A 21,987-nucleotide genomic window follows, 5' to 3' on the forward strand; every position below is an offset into this window, starting at 1 on the left:
GAAAATGATGCCCCAAACCCAAATACAGATTTCCATCCGCTGTTCAATATTTTGACAGTCCCATCCAAGGTACGCGGGAATTACCCACCATAAAATTATGTTAAACATGGATAAACAAGAGGGTAAAATTTTTTTTGCAACGGCAAAAATGGATGTTTCTATTTTCTTATACATTGTATATTATATCTCAGTGCGCTTACTGATCTATATGATGTGCAGAAAAATATTTATATAGTCCTATACAACACTGGTTGAATTCTATCTAGAGCATCCAAATACTTCAGCTAACATTTGTACACTTGATCTTCCCAAATAATAAATAGGGAATCAAAAAGGCACCATATAAATAGCGCTACCCAATCGAAATGAGCAAAATTGTAATGAATCAAAATCTATACACGTCACCCCAAAAAATGGGTCATTTAACGAGTACTTCCCTGCATTTAAAAGGTCACAATGTTTCATGACCTCGTTGAGAGAATTTAATCGTTATCTTGGTTGTTCTCAGCCCCTTGCTTGCTAGGGACTACTGCTGGAGGTGACCACTGATCTGGAACAACAAGAAAGTAAGTCGACATGGCTTTTCTGAACCTCATCTTGTACTGCTTCGGTGATATTACTGTAGGTGCAACATTCTTTGGTCCGCCCAATATTCCTGAGGTTTTCACCCATGTCTCTAGATGTTTGTCCCATGTATATTGCCTCATAAAATCTATGATGCCCATCACAAGTTCATGCTTCTTCTCATCAACACCAACAAGTAAAGAGTAATCCATTACACCTATGGACTGCAGCAAAGTTGCCAAATTACATCAAAAGTTGCACCGACAAATTGCAAGGTCAAAAGCATGCCATATAAACTCAGCAGGAATTATCAGGCAACAGCACATATTTAACAATCGAAAGTAGAAAACTGTCAAGATGAGGCACCACCAACTGTAAGCAAACATTGCATCAATGCTGACCATTTCCTTTTTTTTATGCATAGAATTCATCTGCATAAAAGAATTGCGCTGCTGGTACAAGGCAAGCCCCCTATGTTTTAGAAACGGATTGCATTGGGTCCAACAGGTTCTCATATTTCATATTGTGATCACATATTTCCAACAGGTTCTCTACTAGTGCTTTTCTTCTATTTTTTCAGTCAAGAATTCAAGATAATACTAGACTCCTTTACCAACATGAAGAATGTGTAATTAATTAATAAAAGCAGAGAAGAAGAGTCTTAAGGAGAAACAAAAACAAGAGGCACATTTAAAATTTGAATGAGTTGGCGAATATCTTGAGCTAGATTACAATAATACTTACACAAGCCAGCCGATCTGTTCCAATATCAATTGTATCCTGATGCATACATAGCATTACCTGCCAGAGAGTCACACCTCCCTAGCATAATTTGGACTATTTTTGTTATTATCATAAACTTTATATGTTTCTCACAAAATAATTGTGGTTAATGTTAAAAAGGCATGGTGTAATGGGTATGATTTTCTAAGAATGTCACCTTAAAGGGTTACAGCAGAAACAACCTTAACGAGAACTACTAAGTTCTATAGTTTCTCCATCCAAAAGAGCCTCTTTCTACTTTAAGCTCTATATTTCTAGACATTCTGGTAGTTCGACCGTGATTTTTTTTGGTTTCGGTATCTCTGGAATATGAGTGGGTGACTTGTTAGAATTTGCTCCTATTGATAATACATAGAAAGGGCCTGTTATCTCTATCAAGATGATTCTAATTCGTCGGATATTATTTATTCTAGTATTTGGAACACGAAATAGATAGAATGGATCAAGAAAAAAAATGAAACTATGATTCATATTAACTATTCAGACCTCACAACCAGACTGAAAAAAATCAAGTAGTTCTTAATAAAAAGAAAAAAAGAAAAATTCTTCCTTCCAATTTTGTTTGCCCAAAATTGGGATTTTGCATGGATTTGCTTGATCTAGATGTAAACTAGAATGCCTTCTCATGGTAAGTGCAAATCCTCGAATGATGAATGTATATAGTATCTAGAAAATACAAATGTCAACATGTAAGCACTTAGCAGTAAAAGCCCGATTTATACTCACAGCAAGGAATGCAGTATCATTCCAAACGGCTCTCTCTAGCAGCCGCTTTGCCTTGTTCCCAACAAAAATGGGGGAGGTTGGCATAGCTTCAAGTAAGTTCTGATCAAGAAGTACTTTATTGCTACCATTTGAGTCGGGGTTATATCTTGATCTTGTAGATCCCTTTAAATCATACAATCTTGTCACATGACGTTCAAACAGAAGATTTTCCATCACTAGAACATCCATCTTCATCTCCTTTCCACCTTTCAGGCTCTTAACCTATGTGACATCATAGGATTAGACTCAGTAAAAAAAATCTCACAAAAGGTACTGAAGATTAAAACAAATGTTATATACAAAATCCAAAAACAGCACTGTTAACAAGATAACTTTAATTCTGGATGCAATAGTGAGATGATGCTTTCAATCCTTTGAAATATATAGGAAGGTTGCGACTACAGAAAAATCAACGAAGCTTGGATTCAGTGTCTCGATCAATTTAAGTCTGTCAGATCATTCATTGGATGATTAGGATACACTCCCTCCGTCCCATAAGAAACAAACCTAGGACATAATGTGACACATCCAGTACTACGAATCTGGACAATCCTCTGTCCAGATTCGTAGTACTAGAATATGTCACATCCTATCCTAGGTTTGTTTTTTATGGAACGGAGTGAGTAGTTAATACCTTGGTAGTATTGAGAAACTTGATTTGGAACAAAAATGAAGTTTTTGCAGGTATCGATTGCTTACATAAATTTTGCTCTAAAAATAAATGCCAATAGTTATAAAACTTTCCAGTATCATTTGATCATCTTTTAATTTAATCAAGCAATAAACTATGCCAAGTTAATTTTATTAGTATTTAGTACTTAAATACTCCCCATGTACCAAAATATAGACCGTTATCAACGTTTTAACAGTCTCCAATGGAAGACTTTGATTATATATTCTAATAGCAGTACATATTAAAAATTATATATGATTGAAGTATATTGCAATACAAAAATTTATCAATACTATTTTTACGCAGCTTTACATGTATTAAAGTACCAAAAAGGTAGACGACTACAATTCGGGACACTGCTCTCCCACGACTGTCAAAAAATTACTAGCAATCATTATTTTTTTACTGTGATACCAATTATTTTTTATGAGCAGGTTCTGCAATCAGAAAAATGAACTTACCTGATAAATACCAAGAATTTTCGCAATACAAGTAGGACTGCCAGTCACAATTGACTCTGAAATATATCCAAAATACTCTGGAGCAAATTTCATGAAAGACTCTAATTCGGTCTTGGTAACCTGCTTAATTATAAATCTATCGTCGAGTGATTTTGCGAAGAATACATTGCTTTTTCCTCCTCGAGCACCCCATTTCTTGCAACGACTAAGTGACCTGACAAAATCACGCTCTGATGGGCAGCATATTCTCCTCAAAGCATCAAATTGTTTTGCATAGTAACAAATTACAGTATACTTCACTTGTCCTAAAGGACCTTCATCTCCAAAATTCACCTTTATGTGACTTGCTTTTCTGTATGCGAGTGGATCTGAAGGGGATGGATTCTTGCCTCCTGACAAATAGAGGATATTGTCCTCTGTAGAAACAAAACTTCTTAGAAGTTCAGAAGCAGTTTCATCCACTGATTCAGTTAATGAAGCACCTCTCAAATCAGTTACTGAGAGTGAATTATCTGTTGTGTCGCTTTCCAGTTCATCTGATAGCTGAAGATGATATTCATGGGAAGCAAGCGCATAGGAGATGATGCTAGTAGGTTCATCATCATAAATCCCAACAACAGTGTCATTAACACCAATTGGAAAGAGAAATTTGGGCCCAACCTGGCGCTCCACCGTCCTAAGAAAAGAAACATGAACAGGAGTATATTCATTGAGAGCATCAAACCTGTTTGAGCGACACCACTGCTTGTTTAGAGCACGGTAAAGTTGTAAGAAAGGCATCCCAAGCCAGTTGGACTGGTCCTCTGCACTATCGCCTAGCTTGTTCAGGAAGACAGAGGCATATGAAGGTGTATCAGTCACATGTTCTTCTGAATCCTCTGAGGATGCCACACAATCTGGTACTATCGCACTGCTAGGGACAGGATCATTTTTACCTGTCCATTTTGCATCAAGCGCATTAGAAACATCCAATAAACTGGGAAACTGTCCTTCTGAAAGGGTGCGTCGAGCTACAATATCAGATTCCAGTGGAACAGACTCCACATTAATACTGACGCTGCTGTGGAGAGGTGTTTTGCTGCCCCTTTGGATTAAATCAGATTCACTTATGGCTATTTGCTGGTCATGGTTAGGACAGCTATTACATGGATCAACTCCTGGGCTATTCCCGCCATCAATGCTCTCCTGAAGGCACTCAACATATTTATGATCTTTAAAGGAAGCCTCAGTTGCACTAATTTCACTTTGAGGCTTTTCTATGGCATTTTGCTCAGCAATACTACCTATAGACTGGACCATCTCTTTATCAGCTGGCTTGAAGTTATATGGTTCTTGATGACTTCTATCTGACCTTGCAGCAGATATCAGTCTTTGATCCCACAAGTAAGAGTGGAAGAGTAATTGCCTCCTCAACCTATTGATCTCAAGAATGTCTGGTTGAATTTTCTGCGTCTCCTTTTTGATAACTTTATTCAGACATCCCTAATTAGCGAAAATAGAAAATCAATCAAGCAATAAAAAAAAACAATGCATACATCCAGGTAAGAGGCATGCAACAGCAAAATTTCCGCATAGAACGTATCTTGATTCTTGCCTTACTGAGGATGCATATATGGTTGTATATAATATAAGCACTTCCAGGGGTTTTAGCAAAGATTAAGGTTGAGTAGAAAAGACTATGATGCCCCTCATTAAATGAGGGATGGTTGGTAGTAAGATGGGAAGAAAATTAAATGAGGGGTGGTTGATGGAACAAAGTATACGCAAAAGTGCTTATATTTCATTACGAATTTCAAATGCTAGAAGTGCTTATATTCAAACAGGGGGAGTACTATCCATAAGATGCTGTTATGTTAAGAACTTAAGATTTTTTTTTTTTTGCAGTCGCTACTATGCCCAAACCAAGATATAGCAAGGTAGAACTGAGTTGTTTTTGTTAGAAATGTCCCTCAATAATCAATAATCAGATTAAACCTATAAGATCGAACATCTAAATATCCAATTGTTTTGAAACAAAACGGCTTTCCTGTTTGCTTCTAAACCCCAAAATCAAGAATATGTATTCTAGAAATAGCAGAGTTGGGTATTCACTTGTCGGTAATATAATTTTGCTAAATGACACATCTACAAATGCTAGATCTTCCCGACCTTGTACATAAAATAATCATGTTATAGTACAGTTCAAGTATGTATGTGGCTACTTGCACAACTGCACATAAAAGCATGACCTTGGAGGCAGACCAGTGGTGTGCCTATCCCTTGACTTGGAAGTAAAAGTAGATTTAAATTCAACGATGGTGCAATAAAGTCTAATCTAGAAGGAACTATACCTCAAATTCTAACTTCTCCCTTCGAAGAATTCCTTCAAGGTCAACAATGTGATTGCCGCATTCCATGTTAAGAGAACCACTATGAGCCCTTTTGTCAGAGTGCTGATGTAAAGCCCGTGATATTTCATCAAAGAGAACCTTTGCACGGTCAATAACCTGCCAAGATTTGGTGAAAAATGAAAATCTCAGCAATCTAGGAATAACAAGGAGCAGTTTTGCCATAAGGACCAACTTTTGGACCAAGAATTTGAAAAGAAGTTCAGCTAACTTAGGAACTTTAGATTTATTTTCCAAACCTACTATTGCTGCATGCTACGCACCTCATTTGCTTCTTTTTGTATCCAATCCAAAGGCTGGTGACTGAAATCAAGTTTATAAGGCGGTACATGAATAGAATGAACATTAATTGGCGCATATCGGAAGCATGCCACCATTTTTCCAAACCTGCAAGCATAAGTATGTGAGAAACCAAGTGCTCACAACATTGAATTCCAGATGAGATTTTAAGCCACTCTTCAATAAACTAACTGAGTTTAATCAAGAAAACTATATGTAGACCACTTACCCATAGAACCGAAGGCAGTCCCTATGGAGAGAGTGACCACAACTGGCTACCCTACTTGCAGCTGCATGATTTGAAAAGCTAAGTTCCAAAAATTTACCAAGTGACAGACCCCAAGCAGCATCAGACATGACAATCCTTAGAGTTGCTGGTGGAAATCCATTGCTCCAAGGGCACTTTAGACATCTGTGCCACATCCAAATCTTCCCATCCCTTTCCCCTGGCAAAACGAATTCTGTATGTTTTCTAACTGATATCGTTAGACTTCCCTGCTGATGTGTGTAGCAATGGACATGAGCTTCAGGTGGTTTGTCGCAGGAAATGCACTGATAACCCTGTATATATCCATACTAAGTACTGTAAGACACGTGCAGTACAGTAAGCAAGAAGTTAGAACAACAAGTATAAGAAAGAAAAAAGGGGGAAACCTGATTAAATAGGCAGTCACGCAAAAACCTTCCAAGAGGCTTGTCAAAGTTACCATAATACTTTATGCGTAACATATGTGAACGCTCACAAATAGTTCCTTTCCAGACACATCGTATGGATAATGCGACTAAGATGCTCTGATGATCAGAAGCCATAATTTCTTCCTTATTTGATGTGCTCTCATGTCCTTGATTAGTTTCTTGATTTTGTACAGCAGTACTAGGCACTGGTTGCACCATCACCACATTGCTGTTTGTGACATTTTCCACATTAGCCAAATCAATTGAACCATCAAAAGGCTCCTTTAGATTAGCAAAATTAGTGATGTTGGTGCTGGCCTCAGATGTGCCATGATGACAACTACCATTTGAGTTGGCTAAAACTGTCGTCATTGTCTTAACATCTGACATGGTTGAACCATACTCATGATAATCACCAGAATACCAATTTTTCTCTAGAGTAGAATATGTATATGAATGATCCATAAGTACACCAGATGTTGTAGCTGAAGTTGCAGTTGCCTTCTCTATTCTATCAACTGTCTTGCTGTTCAAACTACCGCCGTTAGCAGACCAAGTTCCAGAAGAATGAGAGAAGGTAGTTCGAGTTTGAGTAGTGCATTCATTGGACACTGGTGGAACATCTGTTCCACCTGGGTCAGTTGATCTAATAGAGCCTGCGACAGGGTGCTCAAAACCATCAGTTGTTTGCCGGCTGTTGGAAACATTAAACGTGAAACCTGGCACTGTTGAAATAGAGCTGTCTGCAGTAGACCGGCTATCTGGCAAGGCTACAGTCAATGGAGATTCCAATGGAATTTCTGGTAGGGTAGCACCTTCATCTGCAAGGAAAGATGTTTCCAAGGCCAGGTGATATGCTGCAAATATGCCATATTGTACCACATGCTTTATTTTCTTTAGCTCATCCATGCTACCACCCTTCAGCAGAACCTGCAAATTACATGAGCAAAAATAATGGGTTTCAGGGAAAGATTACATTTCATTATTGAGTAAATTGCACTTTGCACAGGTTAGATTGACTTTTGTTTCACTTTGCAATGTGTTTAGTTACAATTTTCACTTTACACCAGGGCTTACCAAAATATCTTTCAAATAACACCACCCTTTGAGTTTGGGCTTGCTGCGAACGGCATCCACGCTGTCCTAGTTCAGCCATGCTGGTGATGTGCCAATCGAAGCGCTGGGAAACAACCACGATCTGCTCGGTGCCGAGCACAATGGTAAGATGGTCAAGGGAGAGAAAGCTACTCATAATCTCATACGTTACAGAAGCAATTATTCTGCTCGTAGGCCTTTCCAAACTAGCGATCAGAGAGGCGCCAGATGGTCTAATTCTCTCAAAGGAAGCGGCCTATTTCTCAGGCCAGCTTTTGCGGGATTAGGCCTTTGTTGAAATAACAGTGGGTTGGGTTACGTATTTTGATGTTACGGGGATTGATTCTGCGATGGTTTTTGTAATAGCTATGGGTCAATTAGATCGACAAAGATTGGCACACTCAGTAAAAGTTTTCAGTTTGGGATAGAAATTGTGGTCAATTTCATGAATTTGGATCAGGTTTCAGATAAGTATGCGTGACGATTGATTCAGGCTCCAGTTTTCTTGAAAACAAATGCAACTGTGAACAGAATGGTGTCAGCAAACTCAACAGTTGTTTCCCACACACTTCGATTGGCACATTACCAGAGTGTTGAGGACAGCGTGGACTTGTGGAGGCAGATCGGTGCATTCGGCTTGAACCCAAACTCAATGGGTGGTTTTATATGAAGGAAAATTTGCTAACACCTGGTGTAAGGTGAGAAGTTTGGCTAAACTCAGTGCAAAGTGAAACAAGTATAAATTTACCTGGTGTAAAGTGTAAATTACTCTTCATTCATTCAATGCAAACAAACTAGGCGGTGACAGAAAAAAAAAGTTTAGCTACATGAATTAGTATTTTATAAAAATTGTAGCAACTGACCCAACCCAAGATTATGTGTAGCAAAGGAGATAAGCTACCACTAACATCACCCTAAGTAGCTTTTTTTTTTATGCAAGGAGAACTCTTCATGCTTGTTGCCCATTTATACCAGATGAAAAAAGGGGGGAACAATTTAATACTTACAGTGCAACCTAATGGCTTTGGGCATCCTTCAAAAAACATCATGGTCTTTGGCATTTTCTTTGCTGTATTATTTGAGTTCACGGAATGTTCAACGTATTTGTCCACATAAAACAACTCACAATGACCAAGCTTCTGAGACGGTAGGAGATCAATAGAAGGAACGATATGAGCATTTGTGCAACGAGCTATTCGATCCAAAAGGGGCCTCTTTATATTTAAAACGAGTGATATGTTCTTTTCTAGTAGCAAATCCTGAGCATAGCGAGAAACTGTATGTTCAACCAAAAGCAAGTTAGGCTTTTGAGCAACAATCTTCGCGACTGCCATTTTAAGATGATCCGTTTCCTGTATATTGGAGAAAACAAGCATAAGGTCATTGAAAGCTTGATATTGTATACAAAAAATATGAAAAAGGTTCATGAACCTGCTGGAGCAACGTGTCAATGCTTGATAGCTGATTCGTGACTCGCTGGTACTCAAGAGCACCTGCTAGTAGGAGGAGACGAGGCTTCTCTATTCTGGATGTCATGCGCCTATGTGCAACATTCTTCTTACAGACTACTCCTTTTACAACAGTGCTGAAAAAGCAATTGGATGCAGGCTTCAGATAATAAGTAAACTGATTAAATGTTACATGAAGATAAGGAATTTATTGATCAAACTAATACTACCTGATGGTCAAACAATATGAAGGGAATTATATGTAAGTAGGATTAAGATACCAATAGGGATCAAACATTTACATTATGAACTGTGAAAAGACATTCACCTTTCACTACGGTGCCCACACGCTAAGCATTTGACCTTAACATATCCACCAGGATCCATGCCACCACCTTGGCTTGTGTCTGGTCTGAGAAAGTTTGCAGCTTCCCATGATACTGAAGTAACAATCTCCAACCAACCTGTTTCATCACCCTCGTGTAATGAAATATTCTCCACCTGCAACAGTTGTGAAATCAAAGCCCTGAAATGCCCATCGACAACATTCTTCATTACTTTCTTATGTTCTTCACTTGACCGATCTCTGTTTCGGAATTCACCACTACCAAAGCTACTGGATGATCGAATGCGACGCTGCTCACTATCAGCTACAGGCTCATCGTCATCGTCATCATCAAACAATCCAACTTCCATCTCATCTTCTTCATCTTCTGGTTCAGGAGGAAACCAAAAAAGTTCATTCTTCTCAAAATCCAATGGATTTGTATCAGTACTTTCAAGAGCATAAATGGACGAAGCAGCCCCACACTCAGAACTATTGTCAGGATCAGGTTCATCATCCATTTTTGTGACAGGCAATGTGCTGGGGAATCCTTGGTCAGTCGCATGAGAGGATACTTCTTTAGAAATTACATTTTCTTCAACTGTCGGAGATATTGTTGGATTATAGGATGATTCAAGCTCATCGAACTCATCTGGACCATAATAATGGTCATTATGCTGTTGATGTTGTACCTGCCTATCAGAGCAGTAAGCAGAACACTCTTCTTCTTCATCATCACTCCTGAAGAAGACTATCACACGATCAGAAATCCTTGTAACTTGCCAATTCATCAAGTAACACATAAGGTAAAAAATCAATGAATATTCAGTGTCAAACTCCTGTGAAGTAACAAAGTAAATAAAATATTTTTAGCCTTCTCAACCTTCTCTAATATAGGTCATCATAGAAGATCGATACACTTGTCTCTTGTTTTCGGGTCATTTGTCCTTGCTGCTTAAATGCGACTATGCTCATGAATAATCAACTCATTTTCTCCAATGTTAGTCTAAATAATTTAACTACTTTCTCAATTCTTGTACACAAATCTAAAACAACCTATATTTTGAGCCGCAATAAGTATTCTTTGAAGGAAGCAAAGCATATTCTACAATTCAAAATGGGTTTCATCATACATGTCATTTCATAGTAATACCTGTTTGTGTAATAGCCAAAATGAACTGAAGAAGTCTCATCTTTGTTTGAAACAGCGGACATACTTTTCTCAGGCACATGGGTGTCTAGCATATCATGACACACTTTGTCTTGGGAACTTTTGGGTGGACTAATGCTGGAAGCACGAGCCACATGTTGATAGTGTCCAGTAGAGTAAGATCCAGCTGTTGTACTAACACTATTTATGGTGATAGCTGACTTGGTGCTAAACAGACTTGCCTCAGACAAGGAAGGACTAAGCAATGGCATCATCTGCTTGTTAGCAGCGGCTCTCTCTTGCTCCCATTGCTTAAAGCAAAAGTTGCAGACACGAATTTTGTCCCCTTCATCGATATTTCTGTCAGGGCCACTTGAAGCTGGGATGGAATTTGTGGTGCACTTGCCACAAAAAATGCGACCACAACGCCGACAGTGATGCCTGCGGTTGAATATGGTGAACTGTGTGTCACAATCATAACAGACTCTGCAACTGTGATCAGGCATCCAGAAGTCCCTAGAGACATTGTCTGGGTTTGACCGACGTGGCAACCACGACGTCAAAAGCTTTACTACATCAGCAAAAGTTTTATCAGAGGCATCCATGGGTTGCTGCAATGGTACCACCTAAAAGAGCAATTCATACTTGCATCCTCATCTGCTGCAACAAAAATCTAAGAAATTAAGACGTACATTAGAACGTATTAATGCAAAAACTATCCAGAATTTAATGCATTACATACAAGATTATAGACCCACAAGAAAGCAGTTTTGCTATTTATCAGTTGCCTGGCTTTTCTTATCTATCAGTCATCTAAACTTGTGCAATATTTTTTTTTGTTGTTGTTTGATACTGGTAACAACCAACATCAAAGCTTTTTTTTTTGGTAAAATTTAGATTAGAAATTCACTACAATAAAAAAACACATAAATTTGATTTGTTGGATATTAATCTAGTGTTGAAAAGTGTTATTGATAGATAAGAAAAAGCCAGACACTTGACAAATAAATAGATGGCCCATAAAATTATTATTAATAATAATGAAAAAGTTAGCAGGAGCATAATGGAACTCTAACAAATGTAAGTTTTATATATACTGACAAATCTAACAAGGTAATCGCCTAGACTATTACTGTACACAAATATATCTCTCCATGTTTGCAAGAAAGCAACATATATCTTTCTGTGTAAATGAAGAACAAAATGGAAAACGGATTAATGAGCATTCAAGAGCCATTGTGACATGACAATACCTAAAAGTGATAATGAACAACAACACAACAATCCCTAAACAATCTACAAACTTAATTCCTGAGTTACGTGATTCCATCAGGAAAGGCGATAGAAAAAACCGTGAATTACATATTTACACACACTCCTTCAGTGTGGCAACATGGCAACAGCCCGACGGAATCAAATAATGCCAAGCAATATACCTAAGAAATATCAGGAGATCGATCAGGCCAACCACCATCTACAGACCTCGCCCCCACATTGCGTCGGGTTCCGCGGGAGCGGGAGATCGAGCGAGAAGATGGCCGCCACCGATGGCCAACACACACACACCCCACCTTACGGAGGCGACGCGAGAGCTCCCCTCCCCTCCCGAACACACCCAAGGCACCGTCTCAGCGTCCTGTACCGCCCCCCGCGCCCGTGTCGCAGCGAGGCGGCGGGGGCGGGGCGGCGGCTCGGAGCGTGCCGCTGGGCATTCGTCGTCGTCGGCGGCGGCGGCGCCAACACGCCCGCGCGCGCGGCCTACGCGGTGCAGCGCGCCGCGACCGCCGGCGGGAGAATCTTCCGGGGGGGATCGAAATTCCGCGCCGCGAATCCGGCGAGAGGAGGAGAGCGACGAACTTGGAGGAGAGAGGGAGGAGTTTTGGTTTCTGTTTTGATTTTTTTTTGGGGGGTTAAATTAAATGTTTTGTTTTGGTGGGCGTGGGGGCGCGAGGGTGACATGTGGGGCCAGGGAGGCGAGCAAGTCGCGGAGGGGCCCACAATGCGCGCCCTTTTGGAAGCAAATGAGGAGCTGCGGTTCTCCTCTTCCTCATTTTATAACACAAGGAATATTTTTAAGATACTTCGAGGAGGTGGTAAGTATACTTAATTAGTCAAATGGTGTGGGTTTAATAATGCTCGAGGAGCGAGAGACATGCCAGAATCCTGGAACATGCAATTTTGTTTTTATTATAACTCTTCTGTCAGTAATCATGTTATGTACCCATTTTAGTAATTCTTTTTTTCTAACATACTTCTTCCTTCCCAAAATAAGTGCAGTCATGGTTTTCCGCGCCCAACTTTGACCGTTCGTTTTATTTGAAAATTTTTTGAAAAATTTAAAAACATAAGTTATGAGTAAAATACTATTCATATTTTATCATCTCATAACAACAAAAATGCTAATTATAAAAAAAATTTAAATAAGACGGACGATTAAAATTGGGCGCGGAAACTTATGGCTGCACTTATTATGGGACGGAGGCAGTAGATTGCATGACAATTTTTGTTGACACAAATCCTACGGGAAAAAAAAGAGATGTTTTACCTTGAACCAGAAGACAGCATGGATTACGGTTTAATGCTACTCCTAATTGCATTGCATAGGAGAGGCGTGCGCAATGGTGGTGGTGAGGTGATTGCGAATGCGATGGGGCCGCAGCGCGCTACCTCAGCGGCGGCTGTGGGCTCGTGTGGTGGGGAAGGGAGATAGCTCAAGTTGTGGGCCCGACAACGCGTGCGCCGCGGCCGGGCTGAGTTGGGAATAAGTCCATTTTGGCTCCCTTACCTAGTGACCGGATCTAAATCGTATCGTTAATCCGTAATACCGGATATCTCGACCCCTAACTATATGAATTTAACCGGTGTAATTTGACTTTCTCGGTGGTTTTAGAGGGCAGTTTTGCTAACTGGACACCTACATGACGGTGTTGACCCGGTTTTCGTCCCACATGGCGTTTTTTTTAATTCTAATGCCACGTAAGCGTCACGTCAACACTACGTGGGATGAATACCAAGTCGACACCGCCATGTAGGTGCCATATCAACGAAACCGTCCTCCAAAACCGTTGAGGGATTCAAAGCGGGCTTATTCCCGCTGAGTTGTTGGTCGGGAAGGGCATCAATATGGGCCGGTCAAAGGGAGAAGGATGGTGATGGGCCATTAGTCCATGAAGGAAGAGGTTGGCCCGTCAGGCTACACTCATGGGCCAGAAGAAATGGAGGAGGACAGCCTGATTTTGGATTCTCTGGATTTTCATATGTGGTAAGTCAGAGGCTAACAGTTAGGGGTGGCAATTTCTTCCGTGGGCCGGGTCCCCTGCCCCCACCTGCCCCTATAGGGGTGGGTGCGGGTGACGATTTAACCGTGGGTGCGCCAGGGCCAGGGCCCTGCATTTGTGTGGGTGAGGGACGGGGGGCGGGGGGACATACCACCTGCGGGCCCGGGGGGTATATTACCTCTTAAAACATAGCCCATTAGAGGCTCAAAAAACACATCTCAGTGAAAGTCATATATAACCAACCAGCAGACCTAACCCTAGCCGACACACGGAAGCTGAGAGCTTGAGATGCACGTCGAGCGGAGGATTCACGCGCTAAGACTCTGAGAGGTATTTCTTGATCTATATTTGTGGAATGATGGATCATGAAAATATTTCTGTTTTTGCTGAATTTTGATGATGCTATTCAAGTATTCATGTATTCATGCTCTTTTCGATGATGTGTCACATGTGTGAAGTATGTACAATTTTTTTCCTTGCTAAATTGACGATCGTCTTACTTTTTCGTAGATTTGATAGAGTAGCTACTCACTGCAGGGTATTGGTCAGGTTGCGGGGCCACGCAGGGGCCGGGTTCGGGGGTCGGGGCAGGGCCGTTCCAGCCCAACCTGCCCCGTTGCCATCCCTACAAACATTAGCACAAAGCAGAAAACACAGTGAGAGAAAGAGAGACGCAACTATGAACTGCTCCTCTGGTAGTCTGGTACACTTCGCTTCTACCGTAGCGAGCAAATCAGTCTTTATCTTTCGTCATGTAGTTTGGACAGCACGATTTATATATAGTGATATTCCCGCGTTTTCTTAATGAGTTGGTAGTTTGGTACACACATTTTCTGTTTATATCCGTATCACATAGTACATACTCCCTCGGTCCCTAAATATTTGATGCCGTTGACTTTTTTAAACATGTTTGACCGTTCGTTTTATTAAAAAACTTTTGTGAAATATATAAAACTCTATGTATACATAAAAGTATATTTAACAATGAATCCAATGATAAAAAAATGTCGGTGATATGGGCCCGGGGGTACGCACAGTAGAGGGAAGTCGCCTTCCCGTTTGGCCACGTGGCTGCGCGGCTTGGCCTTCCCCCGCCCCCTCGGGGGGCGATCAGGTAGCGCTGAGGTGGCCAGGGGGCCTCGGGGTGCCGCGTCACGGCCCTTGGGCCCTCGGCGCGCGCTGCCCTGAGGCCCTCACCCAGCCACCACGTGGCAGGGAGAGTGGGTGGAGCAGGAGGCTCTGCTCCGCGCCTTCAATGCGCAGCACCCCAACCGTCCCACGCCGCATTTAATGTGGCGTGGGCGGACGTGCGGCGCCGCTCGATTGATCTATGTCAATCGAGCTTGACCTGTCTGTGACCGGTCAAAAGCGATTGGACGGGTGGCAGTGCCCTCACGTTCCGCCCTGTGTCAGGCGGAGTGGGGGCAGGTATGCCCCATCCCATCGGCACACTGCCAGGAGCGCCCCCGCGCATGGTGAGCCGCCAAAGTCTCCATACAATTAATGGGGAATGACAAGGGCGTCCCCCGTGTCATGCGGAGGACGGTGCTGGCCTTACCTAGAGACGCACAACCACCTTGCTTCCGGTTGAAGGCACGGATGGAGGTCTGATCCAGGCTTGGTGGATCCCCCTCCCATGGAGGGGTAGGTATAGACGGTGCATGTGGTATCCCCTTGAACTATAAAAGGAGGACTTCGCCCACCGAGAAAAGGGACGACTCTCAGTAACTCGAGCTCTAGAGGAAGAACAGTTAGGTTTCCCCAGGAGCTCAAGACCCCTTGTAAGAACTCATCATAATCCCACGCACAGGAGTAGGGTGTTACACTTCCCAGCGGCCCGAACCTATATAATCCCCTGTTCTCGTACACAAATTCGCAGCGATCTAATAGTTAGACCGCAAGCGAAAGTACGCTCTTGATCATCACGCCATCTCCTCCGGCCGAACTCACAAAGGGGGGTCTTACGACCACCCGCTAGAGAGGGTTACTCCTCGACAGAAAATAATTCATAATTACTTAAATTTTTTAAATAAGATAAATGGTCGAACATGTTTAAAAAAGTCAATGGCGTCAAATATTTAGGGACAGAGGGAGTATATCATTTCTCAATTTATTATTTATAGGAGTGTAGTTATTAACCCTTTTCATATTGATGCTTGTGTAGTTTATTTATTTATCAAGTTGTTTTTTTAGATAAAAGTTTTTACGCTCAGCTTTACTAAAAGCATCTACCCTATAATTCACTCAGTATTACACCTACATACTCATTCATCAAATTTAACGGACGAGAATCATCCACCGCTTCAGATCCAACGAACCATACCTCCCTCACCTCCCACCGCACACCGCTCCCACCCACGAAAACCGCATGGCGCTATCATTGCCGGCTCGCCGCTCCCTCGCTCTCCCCGCGCCGCGCCATCATCGCTGCCGCCCACGATTCGCCACCGTCCCCGCACCACGCCGCCGCCCCTCGCCTCTCCACCGCGCCGCCCCTCCACCAGCAGCCGTCCCTCACAAATCGTCACCGCCGTCATCAGCGCCGCCTCGCCGATCTCCTCTGCGCCGCCGCCCACGATTCGCCGCCGTCCCCACACCGCGCCGCCGCCGTCCACGATTAGCCGCCTCTCCACCGCGCCGCCGCCCCTCCACCAGCAGCCGTCCCTGACAAATCGTCGCCGCCGTCCCCACACCGCGCCGGCGCCCCTCGCCTCTCCACCGCGCCGCCGCCGTCCCCACTGCGCCGCATCGGCCTCCAAGTCTCCGCCGACTCCACCGAGCACGACGAGCTCAACACGAAGAGCTCCAAGAGAGGCCCCTCTCCTTCCTGCTCGGGTCGGCCGGATCTAGGAGGAGCAGAGGCTTCACCGTGGGCTTGGTAGGGATACCGGTGAGCTCTCCCCCGTGACTCCTGCCTCCTCTGGTACAGCGAAATCAGTTCTTCCTCCTCTAGGGCTTAGCTTGTTCCTTCTATTCTGATTACATGATTAGGTTAGGGCGAATTTTGTGAGGGCTTTGCTGTCTAAGATTATGCGAGTAACCAAGAACCGATGGTGATTCAAAATAAGAAAAACGATGGATGCTTTGTTTTTTTTATCTTCGACTTGGGGACTTGGGGTTGCTATTACTCGTGAGCTTGCCCTAAAATAATTGAATTCAACTAATCTACACTTTAGAGCATCTCAAATATCATGTCTTTTGTCAATCCAAATAGCACATATACTGCAATGGTTGAGAACAAATTGGATGGTGCTGGTATAATTTAAATGTTTAGAAAAAAAAAGTAATGCAGTAAACACAATGATTCATGGAATAAAATCAACAAATGGCGACGATCGCCATCTCTGAATCAATGGTAGTTTACCCCTGCTATGGATATATTTCCTGTATAGAAAATGGTTTATTGGATAATGTATTGGATGTCATATTGCCAATTCTCCATTGATTTTATAGTAATTAGAACTTCACATAAAAATGCTGATGTCATGCAATTTCAATTTTGTATACAACTAGCAAATTGCCTCGAATATCATTGGAGTAGTGGGTATGGTGGCACTGATTGCATTGATGGTCTCTTGAAGACTTTCTTTTTTCATCACTTAGCTGTCCATGTTCATTGATATTTTTTTTTGGCAGTAGTAATCATATTAAGACTATAGTGCAGTTTCCAGTTAATCAGAAGCAATCAATTGAGGGAAATTGAGACTCCCAAGACTTCCATTTTCAGTCAATCAAAAGGTTATTTTTTGTTCTCATTGACAATTTCTAACTCAAATTCTGGACAGTCCAGCACGACCTCGGCCAAGAAGGCAGCAGGTCTACGCCACCTTCTTCCCGTGCTGATGCCGTGTCTGAGCCCTACCTCACCACAAGTACTGCTCCATTTCTCTTTTTGAATCACCACCGGTTCTTGATTTCTTTGTGATCTAAATATTAAAGATGTTTATTCCATTGATTAAAGATGCTTGCCATTAGGAAATATATATATATTAGCTGCACGTTGTGTAGAACTCAAGAATGCTTAGAGGCACTCCATGCATGGGTTGTTTTAGCTGCACATGTACTGTCCGGCTGTTCAAATTTGAGCTATTTTCCAGTTAATTATTTAATTAACTCTTAATTATCTGATTCCTCAAATATTTTCCAATATAGTTATTCCTTCAACAAAATAATTGACATATCAGTTACTTCTTGCGGGTAACAAACCCACCGCCGGAGAGCACCTTTTGTTTTCTTATTTTCTTATTTGTCTGCCCTATCAAGTAGCACGCCATTTCAATACTCTTTATTCTTCCAGCAGTGCACATTATTGTGCCATTTCATATGTTAGCTCTAAATTCACATGTGTTAGCTCTAAATTGACATTATTATACAACTTCCAGCAGTATATGTCTTGCTCTGAATTTGCATGTGTTAGCTCTAAATTTAAGATGCTTGATATAGATTGTCCTTATGATGCTAGCTGCAATGACCCCATTATTTCAATGTAAAGGGGGGGGGGGGGGCACTTTACTATTATTGTTTTTTGATGTATTTAAGACGATCAAATCCTGTGCACTGAATGTTAGGGTCATTCAGTATTATTCTTTATCTTGGTGATAATCTGAAATTCCGAACTGTGATCTTCTCCCAAACAATATGCTTACATGTTCCCTCACTTTCATTTGGCACTATGCTTAAATTATTATATCGTCTCAAACATGATCTAATAAATCATTGCATTTAGCATTCGATCAGAATGAAAGTTCTTGATTAACTTGCATGTTTGATCGATGAAGCCAACAAGCTGGTGAACAATTTGATCCTTCGTCAAATTGATGCGAGGGCCCAACCAATAAACCCACTAAAGCTAACTCTCCGATTGTGTAAGAGACTTACAAAGAAACTTATGGAGCGTATGTGTTCCCAGTAAACACCATAAACTTATGGAGCGTATGCGAGGGCCACAGCTTACAGCACCCCCACCACATTAGGATTATCACCATTGAAAACACAATCATTATGGTGTTTCCAAATCTCCTAGGCTACTAAAATAATCAAAGAATTCAATCTCATCCATACCCCTTTTGGAGCAACCTTAGTGACTTTGCTCCACCATCCTAAAAACATGTTGTAGAAGACTAAGGTGCAGCCAAAACCAAACCCAATTTTGTGAAGATTAAAGTCCATACTTGTCGGATCATGTACTTTTTGCTGGCTTGAGTTACCAGATTGATATCCATCTGGAGGCAATCCACATGATTGGGAGGATTCTTGTCTTATCTAATCTTTGGTTTGGTCCTGAAAACCAACTATTTATAAGGAATTCTTGAAGAAATTTCTGACAAATCTTTCAGAAGTAAGAATTGCTACAATTAATGCAGAAAAAATCTGTTACATGGCTGTGTCTTCTGGTAGTGAAACGAAAGGTATTATTAGCAAGACTGCTACTTTTATCTGTTCTTTTATTCAGAGTTTTGTATTACCATCTTTTTCACACTAATATTTGGTTTTATTTGGCATCATCACTTAAGGGGATGTTGTTTGATTTTGATGACAAAATTAGGATCCAAGCTATTTCTGCGATTTAGCCTAATCAAATTTAAGACCATGCCTTTCTGAGTTGATATTTCAAGCAGCAGACATGCTATGCGATAAAGGTCAGCACATTGCTATTTTTCATTGCTGAAGGTTCTATAAGGTGCTTCGTGTAAATTTACGCCATGAATTTGAATTCTGATTGGACATTGGTAAAGTTTTCCATGACTAAATTCTTATGCATTTACCTTACAAATATGGATCTGCTCTCCAATTGACCACCCTTATATTTTGCATCTTTATGCATTTACTGTACAAATATGGATCTGCCCTCCAATTGACCACTCCTTTACATTTTGCATCTTACTGCATTTACTGTATAAATACGGATATTGGTAAATCCTGTGATGGCTCTGAATTGCTTGGTATCTGAAAGTAACCAGTTGATGCCAATGGGTCTACGTGCATATTTCATGATTTTAAGATTGCTAACGTGATGAAGAATTCCAAAATGGAGTTTTACCTGTGATGGCTCTGAATTGCTTGGTATCTGAAAGTAACCAGTTGATGCCAATGGGTCTACGTGCATATTTCATGATTTTAAGATTGCTAACGTGATGAAGAATTCCAAAATGGAGGTTGAACCTTCTGAGTTAATGGCTTCTTAGACAAAGCCAACTGATGTGTGAACTAAATTGAGTTTAGAACTGACTTTTATTTGAGTCGAACTATACTTCAAATAATATATTTTGTGTTAGTACCTCTGGATAGATATCGATATTTAAGAAAGTCATTTTCCATAATTCCCCTAATATTTTAGACAGAACAGTAGGCTCAGACTGCATACTATTTTCCAGAATTTTGCATTTTGATTCAGCAGATTCTTTTGTGCATTTTAGTTTTCTATGGGCTCGATTCTCTTGCAGCTAGACTTGGTCAACTAACAAATTTGCAGGCTTACATGCATGTTTAGAAAACTGAGAGAATATCGGGCACATTAGCAATTCCTGATAAGAGAAGCTTAGAATCTTTCATGGGGAGTGAGGATTTGAATTCTTAGTTTTTACCTCAATTGACAATAGAAAGATTTGTAACCAGGATATATATCATGAATTAGCGATGTTTCCTTTGTATGGACCTATGTGTAATTGATGATTTTAAAAAATACAACACTTGTGATGTTATTTTACGCATGTGATAGTTTTAAATTTGTCATGATATTTTCTTTTAGTTGTTTGACTGCACTTATAAATATCACCGTTGCGTTAGCACGGGCATATTACTAGTACAAGTACGGTACAAAAGGCAAAACAAGACAGCTGGGGGATTACCATCGAAACGAGATAGAGAAAAAGAGAAAGCAACATCCACGGCTGCTCCACAACTTCTAACGAAAATGGATACTCTAATTTAACTGTTGTGCAGTTGAGCCATTAACATATGAGCCATAATAAAATGGGACTCACATGTCAGTGACTTAACTCCATGTGCAGTTAAGTCAGAGGATCTGCTTCCAACTACTAACACGCCAAGAACTGGTGGTGTGTGTCCCAGGGTTTTCCATAGCAAGATAAACACCGACACAAACTTACGGTATACAGAGATCTCCCTATTCTAGAGAAACTGAACACTACGATGCTCCATCCCCCTGAGTTTCAAGTATTGTTTAGTACTCTCATCTCATGGATATTGGCATGCATTGACTCCTTTAAAGCATCCAAATCTTATTCTAGCTTCAGAGGCACCAGACTTCTCATGTTTTTGCTGGTATTTTGGTACGTCATCCATATTTGAATCAGTTTTCGGTTTTAATTGAAGAATCAGTTTTAACTGAATATGATTTTTTGGCCCGTCTATTTTTTTTCACCGTTTTTTTATGTTCGATTAGGCTTTTTTTATCCACTTGTGCTTATGGATTGGGCCCGTTTGTGTGCTGTGCTGCAGAGATACAGGCCGAGCGTAGGGAGGTATTGAACTAGACTAGGGCTGAAAATGAAGGGAAGCAGGCTATGTGAGTTGGGCCTGCAACTCTACTTGTGCTCGTGGCTTGGGCCCTTTTGTGTGCTGGGCTGTAGAGATTCAAGCCGAGCGTAGGGAGGTATCGAAAATAACGTTTCGGCTTTTTTCAATTATAATGTATAGTGATCCCAATATTTCAATTTATTGTTCGGCTTCCAATAGTTGAGGCATCACGAAAAAAATGTCTTTACCCGTTGCAACGCATGAGCATTTTTTCTAGTAATTTAATAACAAAAAAATATTTTTGACGTTTGCATTTTTTTTTAAAAAAAAGAGCTAAATGATCAAATTTAAAAGTAACTAGTAGTCGCTGTCAGGTTTTTAAAAACTGCGAGACGGAGACGTTCAAATATATAACAATTTCTAACCTTCAAAATTTATTTCAAAACTAGGATGGTAGCCCGCGTATTTGCGCGGGCATGTATATCGTAGGCTATATTTGAAAAACTTACCAGGAATGAATATCAACCATACTTGCCAAACTTCAGAAATATGTTTTCTTCATAAATTTATTTGCCGACTTTGCTTAAATAACTTTTGTTAGGTATCTGTTAACTTTCTACTATGT

General features: G+C 41.0%; 1 protein-coding gene and 1 long non-coding RNA gene across 4 annotated transcripts; one reads left to right on the plus strand and one right to left on the minus strand.

The window, feature by feature from the left end:
• Nucleotides 1–214: 214 nt before the first annotated feature.
• On the minus strand, nt 215–12,493 carry LOC4333051 (1-phosphatidylinositol-3-phosphate 5-kinase FAB1B). 3 transcript variants are annotated; one of them, XM_015776244.3, is made up of 12 exons: nt 12,042–12,493; nt 10,609–11,262; nt 9,459–10,196; nt 9,114–9,267; nt 8,690–9,034; nt 6,567–7,517; nt 6,142–6,473; nt 5,897–6,020; nt 5,577–5,732; nt 3,247–4,728; nt 2,074–2,334; nt 215–788 (listed from the first exon to the last, which is right to left on the minus strand). In XM_015776244.3, the coding sequence occupies exons 2-12, from the start codon at nt 11,208–11,210 to the stop codon at nt 483–485; spliced, it is 5,451 nt and encodes a 1,816-aa protein (XP_015631730.1). In that variant the 5' UTR covers nt 11,211–11,262; nt 12,042–12,493; the 3' UTR covers nt 215–482. The 3 variants fall into 3 exon arrangements, with proteins under 3 accessions (XP_015631730.1, XP_015631731.1, XP_015631729.1); XM_015776245.3 differs by having other exon boundaries at nt 10,609–11,265; XM_015776243.3 differs by having other exon boundaries at nt 10,609–11,278.
• A 3,743-nt stretch (nt 12,494–16,236) lies between these two features.
• On the plus strand, nt 16,237–18,003 carry LOC4333052 (uncharacterized). The gene is made up of 2 exons (XR_001544883.3): nt 16,237–16,773; nt 17,669–18,003. It is a non-coding gene; the product is annotated as an uncharacterized lncRNA (long non-coding RNA).
• Nucleotides 18,004–21,987: the final 3,984 nt, after the last annotated feature.

Source organism: Oryza sativa, chromosome 3 (genome assembly GCF_034140825.1).
Source record: "Oryza sativa Japonica Group chromosome 3, ASM3414082v1".
Lineage (NCBI taxonomy): Eukaryota > Viridiplantae > Streptophyta > Magnoliopsida > Poales > Poaceae > Oryza > Oryza sativa.